The following is a 9,199-nucleotide window of genomic DNA, read 5'->3' as shown; positions in this document are numbered from 1 at the left end:
GTGGGTGAGCAGGAGGATGGTCCCTGGCAGCAGCTCAGAGGGAAATCGTGTTTCCACCCAAGAATGAGACAGAGCAGAGGAAACCTGCAACACTCACAGACAAAGGGAAGGAAAAACAAAAGGCAAAGCTGCCCCACTGCCACCCACAGAACACGCTGGGCAAACCGGGCTCGTGGCGACACGGTGGGCTGGGGTGAGGAGCTGGGAGCTGCGGGGCTGTAGGGCTGCCAGGGGGTCTCACCCTCCCCAGCCCAGGGCAGCGGTGCCCAGGAAGGAGACAGGGACCTGAGAGCACCCAAATAGTACTTGCAAGATGACCAAGTCCCTCCCTGCCCCAGCCCCTCTGTACAGCACCCACCTGGTGATGAGGGCAAACCAAACCCCTGGGTCTCCCATGGCAGGAGGCACCTCTTAAGCCACCTGTGGTGACAATTACTCACTTTAACCTGCTGTCCCAAGGCCCCAGGCAGGGCCCAGGACTGTTACACGGGGGGCTGCACACACGATGTCCCAGCAGCTGCCTGGTTCTGCTACTGGTTCAGCCTGGCCAGAGCAGTTGCTGGGGTCACCTGAGCACAGGACACTCAAACGTAGCTCCCCACTACCTGCTCTTTATCCAGCTGTGCTTGTGTTTTGTTCTGCCAAAGGTCCTTTGTGTTTGCTGACAGTGACATGATCCTGCTGAGGTCCTCAACACGAGAGCTGCCCCCTTGCCCCCCTGCTATGGGGAGCATTTTCTGTGGATCTGGGCCAGGTCCCCACCCAGGGACCACTCGTTGTGTTTGCACCCAAGCCAGAAATCTCTGAAAAACTGGTTTTGTAACAAAGGTCCCAGAGCTCCTTCCCAGGAGATCAACGTGTGTGTTGGCACTTCCAGGAGCATGTGAGGGGCTTGAGGCAGCAACCTCTGCTCCTGGGGGTCAGCAACAAAAATACCAACCAAGCAGAGCAGTGGGAGCACAGAGACAGGAGTGTGTGAGCAGAGCTCTTTCCCAGCCAACGACGGACCAGTTCTTCTCCAGAAGCCCAGCTCCCACCAAGACCTCAGGGAAATGCACACTGCTCCTATCAATTCCCAAGTCCCTTTCCCGGGAATCTAGGTGGGGAAGGAATCTCCTTGCTATGGGTCTGGAGAGCCAGGCAGGGCCCTGGGGAGGACTAGGACCGTGCTGAGGGGTGGGCAGGGAACAGGGCACCCCCCTCTCTGCTCAGGCCTCCACGCTCACCATCCAGCTACATCTCGCAGCAGGAGGGAGGGGGCTGTGCTGGGTTCCTGCAGTGCAGCAGCCAAATAACAACCTTATGACATATTTAATTTTATTACCGGTGCTTTTGGGGTGAGATTAATGAACTCTGTAAGTTAACATATGCCATGGTTGGGTTTGCAATGGTGTTATGACATTTAAGCTGTCAAAGCAAAACAGAATGTGAACCTGCTCCTCTGGGGCCTTGTCCATCTTGTCAGAGCACAGTGAAGGATCAGCTTGTTCCTGGAGAGCTCGTCCTGGTGTTGGGAGTGCACTGGGAGATGAAGCACAGCTTACTCAGGGTGTACTGGCTGCAATCCCACTCCGTGCTGGGATCTCTGGCAGAGAGGGGGCATTAGGTGATGCCACATCCACCTCTCTGGCACTGGAGGATCGGTGCCCGTGGGTGCCAGCGGCAGAACCTGCGGTTGGGGTTGCAGGGCTCGGGGTGGCTGAGGACACCCTGCAGCCTTTGAAGCCTCTGCCAGGCTGCCAGGGTACCATCTCCCTCGCGTGGGCTGAGCCACCCGGGCGTGCCAGGGCCTGCCAAGCGGCACACGCGGAGCCAAAGGAGGTGCCCACGTGGCAAGAGGCCTCCACCAGCTCAGTGCCCTCCCCTCCTGAACGTGCTGCGCTCACAGTCGTCAGAGCCCGGTCTCGGGAAGAGAAAACAGCCCTTTAGGGGTGCTCTGTCTGAGAATGGGTTTGGAAGGTGCTGGCGTTGCTCAAGGAGCTCCTCTGGCACTCAGCCCAGTAACATCCCAGAGCAAGGAGGGTGTCTCACCCCTTCCTCTGTCATCTGGGAGGAGCTTGTGAGGAGTGTGTCTTGTGTCATGCAAAGACAGGAGTATATGATGAGCCATCAGGGTCTCTGGGAGGCTCCAGCTTTGGCAGGGCATGGATGGTCCTGCCTGACGGGACTTTGCATGGAAGAGTGTGAGAATGAGGGGCGGGGGCTCGTCTCCAGGCACCTGCTGGTGGCCAAACCCCCCTCCACAGGATGTGGGGAGGGATAAAGCTGGAGAACTTCCCTGGGCTCTTGATTTGCTCCCAGGTAGCCTCTCTGAGAAGTAAATCCAGCAGCCAAAGGCCTCCAGGTGGAGGTGTTGGATGGGGTCCTGTGGGTCCAGGCTGGATTTCTGGTCAAGTGTTGTGGGAGCTCCAACCTCTGCCTGCAGGGATGAACCCAGGCCAAGCCAGATCAGCTGCCTGCAGTGAGCCCAGCACCACACTGGGGAGAGCAGAGCACCCTCCTGCTGACATGGATTGTATCTCTCATTAGCACTAATGAGTGCTGTCGTTTATGGGAAGCCCACACACCCTGACCAGAGGCAGGAGAGCTACAGGACCAGGAACACTTGAAGGTAAAGGATTTGAGGGTTTGGGTGCTTTTTTTTCCTGGCTCTGCAATGTGTTCCTGACCCTTCCTACACGCTGATGTTTCCCTGTGGTGCAGGGATGTGTTCCTGGCAGGATGGGGAGCCTCTCCCAGCCCACACTCCGCAGAGTTCTGCTCTTTTCCAAGGCCAGGAGGCTCATTTGCCTGTTTGGCTCCCACTGCTCTGCTGGGAGCACCTGCCTTTGTCCCAACTTGTGCTGACTGGTCAGGGCTGAGCTGGAAACATGAGGAAGACACCTTCCCTGAGCAACAGCCTCCTCTCCAGCTGTGTGAGGCACTTGCTCTGGTAAAGCAATGAGACAAAAACATGGTGTAAAGCAGGAACACAGCCAGAGCCAGCCCTCCGTTTAGGCGGCTCCTCGCTTGATTTTCCCTTGAGGCGATTGCACAGCGCCCCGGGAGGAGTTTTGATCAACGCCTTGGGCTGGCAGCAGAGCCGGTCCCGGCGAGGCTGCAGCTCCCAGAGAACTCCTCGGCTGACACCTGGTGGAAAAGTGGGAGCAGGGAGCTCCGCTCGGATGGAGCCAGCCGTGTCAGCCACCCGGTCCGGCTGCTCCTTCTGGGAGTTATCCTCGGGATTACGGAGTACCCAGGAGCTGGCAGCCCAGGCTGCAAAATTATTTACTCCATGGTACACGTGGCCTTTCTCTTCCGTAATACAGAGTATTCCTTATGTGTGGGGAGTGAGGGGGAATTCACTCATTTCTACTTTCACAACCTAAAAAGAGCCAAGGTGGGTGGAACCTCCTTTGCAGGTTGAACCCCTAATCTTGTGAAAACTCCCCCTGTACGTCCCATCCTGGCAGCAAGAGGGAGCAAACACAAATCCCCATGGATGTGCTTTGTGCAGGTGTTTTGTGGGGCAAAACAGGCAAAGCAAGTGGTGCTGGGAAGGTTTTCTAGGTGTGAATTTGGGATGATGGTATCAGTGGTGGATATGAGTGGTGGGGGTCACCCTGCAGCACAACATCTTGAAGTTACAAGGAGTTATTCTCACTATCAGTAAATACTGAAGCTTTTCCCATTTCTGGCTTTTGTAGGGTTCTATGTGTAGTGCCAAGTTACTAACATGTGCAGGACCCACAGAAAATAAGGTGACAACCTGCAGGGCTTACTGTGACAAAATTGTGACAATGTTAATGGGAGCAGCAGGCAACCTGTCAGAGCCTTGGGCAAAAAGAAATCCCAGCACTGAGGAGTTTGAAAAACAAAGCGACAGAAAATATCTTTAATAACAAAACAGGCTGTTTTTACAGAGAAATCCTGACAGCAGGTCAAGCAGGGGTGAAACGTTCTGAGGCAGCAGCAGTTCTGCACACCAGGGTGTGGACAGTGCCAATCCTGCCAGGCTCTGCTGCACGACTCCAGTTTTGGTTTTGGTCAGTGAAATGGTTTCCTTTGTGCCCACCTGGCACAGAAGTGCTGAACAGACTTCGTGCAGGTGTCTGGCTTCATTTCCCACCCAGGGTGCTGGCGGCTCCTCACTGCTCGGCCAGACACTGTTCCAGAGCTGCCATTCCGTACAGGTTGGCCCATTCCGTGCCGTGGTGGGCCAGGATCACATCCCTGCAGGGCTCACTGGCTCTGGCCAGCTCCACCAGCACGCCCTGGAAGGCGGTGATGAGCTCAAAGTCCAGGGAGGCTGGAGAGACACGGGACAGCAGCTCCGAGAGCCCTTCCAGCCAGCGCGCCCGGAGCACGGCCGGCGGCAGCCACGGGAAGAGCGGGATGCAGCCGGCCAGGGCCTGCATTCCCAGGAACCACAGCTCCCGGATGTCATCCCAGGCACTCGTGTAGGCAGGAGACACGGCCACAGCCAGGCTGTCACTGCCGGGATCTGCCTGGGCCGTGTGGGCCTGCGAGAGGAACCGAAGGGCGGCTCCAAAAAACTCCTTGGTGGACTGTGTTTCCTGAAGGGCTGGGAGAAAAAGGGAATTAGTAACTCAACATAAAACTTGCTCAGTCAAAGGGGGGCCCTGTGGTGGGTCTGTGTGCAGCAGGGCTTCCAGGGAGAGCAGGACAATGTCCTCCTGCCCTAGAAATCTCTTAATCCCAGCACATCAACCTGCTGAATGTTCTGCATATTCCTTGCTCCCCCAGATTTTTGGTTTGTCACTTTTCCAATGATAAACCGGACCAGTTTCCCTTCTATTTTCTTTCTCCAGGCCACCCACCTGTGCAGAGCAATGTGGGCTTTGCCAGTGGGAGCTCCTCTCACCTGCTGAGCCTGCGAGGATCCTGGCCAGCATCAGCCCCAGAGTGGCAACGTTCGCCGCCAGAACCAGGTGATGCTCCTGGGGCAGCAGAAGTGGGAGAGACTTCAGCAACACATCCATCAAGGAGGAAAAGGTTTTGTCTCGCCTAGAGAGAAAACAAACCCCGAGACATTTCCTGAGCACAGCCAGAGGCACCTGAAAATGTCAAGGTTAAATGCAGCACCAAAAATGTGATGAAACTGGGGTTGAAAAAGGAACATCCCTTTTCAGCGTGGCGTGTTAACGGATCCTCGGGCACACTGCACAAGGCACCCTCCTTTTTCTTCCCACTGCCAACCTCAGAGCTCAGTTCCTTCCCACAGCTCTGTTACCTGACCAGGTCCGGAGCAGTCACCACCAGGTTGAGGAAAATCCCACACAAGGTCTGTAGGCTCATCTCAGTGCTCGTCAGGGGTGCTGGGGCCGCGGGCTCAGAGCTCAGAACCTGCCACTGACGGAGGAAGTACTCACACAGCAGTGCTGGTGCCCCTTGGGAGACCAGGATGGCCCGGGGCCTGTCCTCTGCTGTCAGATGGCAAAAACCAGGTAGCAGAAATCTGGAAGGGGAAAGAAATTGGAAGCATGAGGCAGAATGGGTCTAAGCCCTGCATTTATATCCATCCAGGGGGGAAAAAACCCCATGGAATCAGCACTGAGGGGAGAATGGAAAACAGAAAAATATTTGAGCAGGGCTGTGCTAAAATGCAACAGCTCTGTGCTTAAAATACTCACCTCAGAGCATCCTGGGGTAAGGCAGGGCCCTCAGTGCTGCCCAGCTCTGCCTGGGGAAGGCTCACAGCTGGGCTGCCCTCCTTGAAAAGCTTCCTGGCATAATGAACAAGGAAGGGCAAGAGCTCACAGATTTCCTGCTTGAGGGACGATGTTTCCTCTGCCATCCAGGCTCCAAGGACTCGAACAGAGGCAAATATGAAAGGATCTTGTAGCTCCTCCTGTTTAACCTGCATGAAGAAAGCAAAGTGACACTTTAGGGTCACTGTGCATCGAACTACCACAGGTCTGGAAGCCACGGTGGGCCAAGAGGCACCCCCAAAACCTGCTTTTCATTCCAAGCCCTGCATTACCTGTCTCAGGTAGAATATTACAGCTCCAAATGCCTCCTCCATAATCCTCATGAGCTGCATTTTTTGCACCTCGCCCAGCAGTGGGTTCTCTTCCCTCAGGCACTCCTGGATCCCCAACTCCATAAGGACATAGCAGGCTGTCACCACTTCTTTCTTGCCCTCCAGCTCCATGGGATCTGGCTCCTCCAGGGTCAGGCGGACCTCCACACAAGCCAGGTTCACCAGCAAGGCCAGGAACTTGCTGCCAGCACTCCCTGCTGGGATCCACTCTGCCCCACAGGCCTGCACGAGGCCGGCCGCGAGCTTCAGCGCGGGGTCCCGCTGCGACTGGCTCAGTTTGCTGCCCAAAATGTCAGCCAGCCCTCTGTAAACCCTGTGGAGGCACTCGGAGCCCTGCGAGTCCTGCGTGAGCGGAGCTGACAGGGGGATGAAGTGAGGCAGAACCTCGCACAGCTCAAACTTGGTCATGTCCTCAGCCTTGAGGAAGTCACCGGAGAGCTTGCTGAGCACGGCCAGGAGCTGTGGAGCGTCCCTCTGCCAGCACCTGGCCTCTGCTACGGCCAACAGCCCCTGGAGCAGCGTCAGGGCACGATCAGAGCCGTGCCCGCCGCTCAGGTAGGCCTGGCACAGAGCAGACACCGTCCCTTTGGCCACCAGCTCCCTGGGGCCCCTGGCTGTGGCCAGGACAGCGCTCAGGCACTGGTACACATCATCCACCATGGACGTGCTGTCGGGGGGGCAGGGGGAAAGCAGGATCTCGTTGAAGGTGGGGATTTTGTTGAGGACCTGGGAGTGCCCAGCCAGCTCCGGGTCGGTGCAGAAGCAAGCGAGCAGCGTGAGGCCGAGGGCGCGGAAGGTGTGTGGGGGGCAGCCGGGCGGGGGCTGCCCCGAGATCAGCAGCCGGGTCGGGAACGTGAATCCGATGGCATCGAAGATCTGCCGGCGGGTCCTGGCGTCCACCTCCCCGGCTCTGACCGCTTTGGTCACCTGCAAGGCAAACCAGGAGTGAGAGTGAGAATAGCAGGAGGGTTTGCACATTTACAGGACTGGACGGGCAAATCAGAGGCCTGAACAGCTTTAATTCGAACAGGGAAGCACCCCCCGAGCGGGCACTTGGTCCAGGCCCTGATCCAGAGGTTTGCCAGGGTGTTCCAGTGTGGCAGCTCTGACCCATCCTCCGCACACCCAGGCCGAGGCCAGGCTCCCTCGCCTTGCTGATGGGAATCCCAAGGCACTGACGCATCTTGCTCAGATCTCCCAATCCCCATCCGCCCGCGTCTCCCGGGCACTCCGGTGTCCAGCAGGGGACTGGGCCTCCCCTCTGCCCGCCCCCGAGGCGATGCCGCGGTTCCTCACCAGGAGCAGCGCCGCGAACTGCTCGCTGTCGTTCCTCGCGTCCCTGAGCACACCGAGGCACCGCTTCAGCGTGGCGTGCCCGTCCCCGGAGTCCGAGGCCATGGTCGGAAAGCAGCGGCTGAAGGACGGGGATAGGGAGAAACCCCGGCAGCCTCCCCTCAGCCCTTCCCCTCCCGGCTCCTGCCCTTCCCCTGGCGGCGCCCCGCCCACAGCCGCGTGCGGCCCCTCCAGCCAATCCGCGCGCCGCCCCCGCACCGCCGGCCAACCGCCGGCCTCCTTGTTGGGCGGTGCCCGAAGCCGCCGCCTCCGCGGCCGAACTGTGGGCAAATCACCTGTGGCTGCGCGGCCTCCGCGCCCGCCCCGCCCGGTGTCACCGGGGCCGGCGGGGAGGGCGGTGAGGGAGTGAGCGGTGGCACCGGCGGCTGCACGGCCCCGGCTGCGCTGCCCCGGCACTGGCCGCGTACGGCCGGGCCCAGCCGCGCTGCCGTGGCGGTTCAGCTTCCGGGTGAGGGTGCGCGGGCGCTGCCATGGCCGCGGGGCGGGAGGCCGCGCTGCCCCCGGGCCCGCCGCGCTGGAGCCGCGCCCGGGGCCCGGCGCCCGCCTGAGGAGCCGCCGAGGAGCCGCCTCGCCTCGCCATGAGCCCCTGGTACGTACCAGCCTCCCGCTGCCGCCTCCCGCGGGGCCCGGGCCCGGCCAGGGGGGCTCCGGGGCGGGTGTGGGACCGGGGGCTGGAGGGGGTCGGAAAGTTTCCTCGGGGACCTGTTGGCGGAGCGGCCGCGGGTTCGCGTCTCCCCCCGTGGAGTTTCCCTCCCGTGCCCGTCCCTGCCCTGCTGAGGACGGTTCGAGTGAGATTCCTGGCGGTGTAGCAGGCGCTGTGTTTGAGCAGCGCTGGTGGGTCTGGTTCGCTGTTGGAGCATTCCCTGTAACAGCATTCCCTCTGGATTCTTCAGAGCTGGCAGGTTTAGTGCCAGCTTAGTGCCTGATGGTGCTCCGTTACTCTTTAAAAATAGGTGATATTTAATACCTATGGTACAATTAATGTTTTGGTACCTCAAAGAGGTGATACACATTTAATTAACATCTGAGGCTGTAAAAGAGCCTTTGGCATCAGAAAGGCCGATTGGTGATCCCTGCCCTGTGGAGCAAAATAAGAAGCAAACCAGGGCTGTGGGTCCCTGTTTCTGGCTGGCGCCGGGCAGCACCACGCTCGGTGACATCTCTGGGCAGATGTGCTGGGCTTGTCTGTGTTACCCTCGTGCTGCTGCTCTGTCCATTCCTGGGCCGTGTTTGAAACTGAAACTTCCCCGGTGCCCGCCGGCAATCCAGGGGACTGTGGTATTAGATGGAAAAGTGGGGTCTGGGGCAGGAAGTCACAAGGGACAGGCCCTCTGCACTCAGCACTGGGAGCTGTGCCAGCCCAGATTTCACTTTGGTGTCAGACATTGATAGTTCCTTAGCAGCAGCTGGACTAATCACAGCAGATTAGACGTTCCTGTTCCACCACAGACTGCTGGAGCTGTGAAGGAGCATTTCAGCTGCCAGGGGGTGGTTTGTGTTTCATGCCCTCTGTGTTTCTAGAACCCCGCTGCTGCCCACAGAGGCCATGGAGAAGAGGTTAGAAGCCAAGTCCAGCATCAGCGCCCGATTCCTGTCACGACACTGCCTGGGAAGAGTTGTGAGGGAACTGGGAATTGTGCAGCTGTTCTGCCTGTGCTCTTGCCTGTGTGCCTTGTGCTCCTCAGCAGGTGAGTCTGCTGTTCTCTCTGGGACTGGGCATGTGGTTCTGTATGATATTTATCCCTCTCACTCGTTTAAAATATTCTGAAAGTGAAATGGTTTGTTGTTAAACATTGTAGCTTT

At 58.5% G+C, this 9,199-nt stretch overlaps 2 protein-coding genes across 5 annotated transcripts in view; one reads left to right on the top strand and one right to left on the bottom strand.

Moving 5' to 3' along the window:
• Positions 1-3,845: 3,845 nt before the first annotated feature.
• On the bottom strand, positions 3,846-7,765 carry NCDN (neurochondrin). 2 transcript variants are annotated; one of them, XM_039381573.1, is made up of 7 exons: positions 7,672-7,765; positions 7,340-7,457; positions 5,984-6,970; positions 5,634-5,860; positions 5,234-5,458; positions 4,865-5,007; positions 3,846-4,564 (listed from the first exon to the last, which is right to left on the bottom strand). In XM_039381573.1, the coding sequence occupies exons 2-7, from the start codon at positions 7,439-7,441 to the stop codon at positions 4,128-4,130; spliced, it is 2,121 nt and encodes a 706-aa protein (XP_039237507.1). In that variant the 5' UTR covers positions 7,442-7,457; positions 7,672-7,765; the 3' UTR covers positions 3,846-4,127. The 2 variants fall into 2 exon arrangements, with proteins under 2 accessions (XP_039237507.1, XP_027575147.2); XM_027719346.2 differs by lacking the exon at positions 7,672-7,765 and having other exon boundaries at positions 7,340-7,502.
• Positions 7,667-9,199, top strand: part of KIAA0319L (KIAA0319 like) — a 29,462-nt gene continuing 27,929 nt past the window's right edge. The window contains exons 1-2 of one of the 3 annotated variants that reach the window (XM_027719298.2): positions 7,667-7,985; positions 8,918-9,084. In XM_027719298.2, coding sequence (XP_027575099.2) covers positions 8,943-9,084 — 142 coding nt within the window. In that variant the 5' untranslated portion in view covers positions 7,667-7,985; positions 8,918-8,942. The remainder of the gene's footprint in view (positions 7,986-8,917; positions 9,085-9,199) is intronic. The other 2 variants (XM_039381572.1, XM_027719297.2) reach the window with 2 other exon arrangements.

Source organism: Pipra filicauda, unplaced genomic scaffold (assembly GCF_003945595.2).
Source record: "Pipra filicauda isolate LSUMZ 115617 unplaced genomic scaffold, ASM394559v2 scaffold232_size1229904_pilon, whole genome shotgun sequence".
NCBI lineage: Eukaryota > Metazoa > Chordata > Aves > Passeriformes > Pipridae > Pipra > Pipra filicauda.
Note: the sequence above shows the minus strand (reverse complement) of the source record. Positions and strands in the feature narration are given on the sequence as shown.

What these genes read in the sequence shown, in the direction of transcription:
- NCDN (XM_039381573.1), bottom strand. Translation starts at nt 7,441, where the DNA reads ATGGCCTCGGACTCCGGGGACGGGCACGCCACGCTGAAGCGGTGCCTC. An exon ending in TTACCCCAGGATGCTCTGAG is followed by an intron (nt 5,459 to 5,633) that starts GTGAGTATTTTA and finishes TTCCCCTTCCAG; the next exon opens with ATTTCTGCTACCTGGTTTTT. An exon ending in ACTGCTCCGGACCTGGTCAG is followed by an intron (nt 5,008 to 5,233) that starts GTAACAGAGCTG and finishes TTTTCTCTCTAG; the next exon opens with GCGAGACAAAACCTTTTCCT.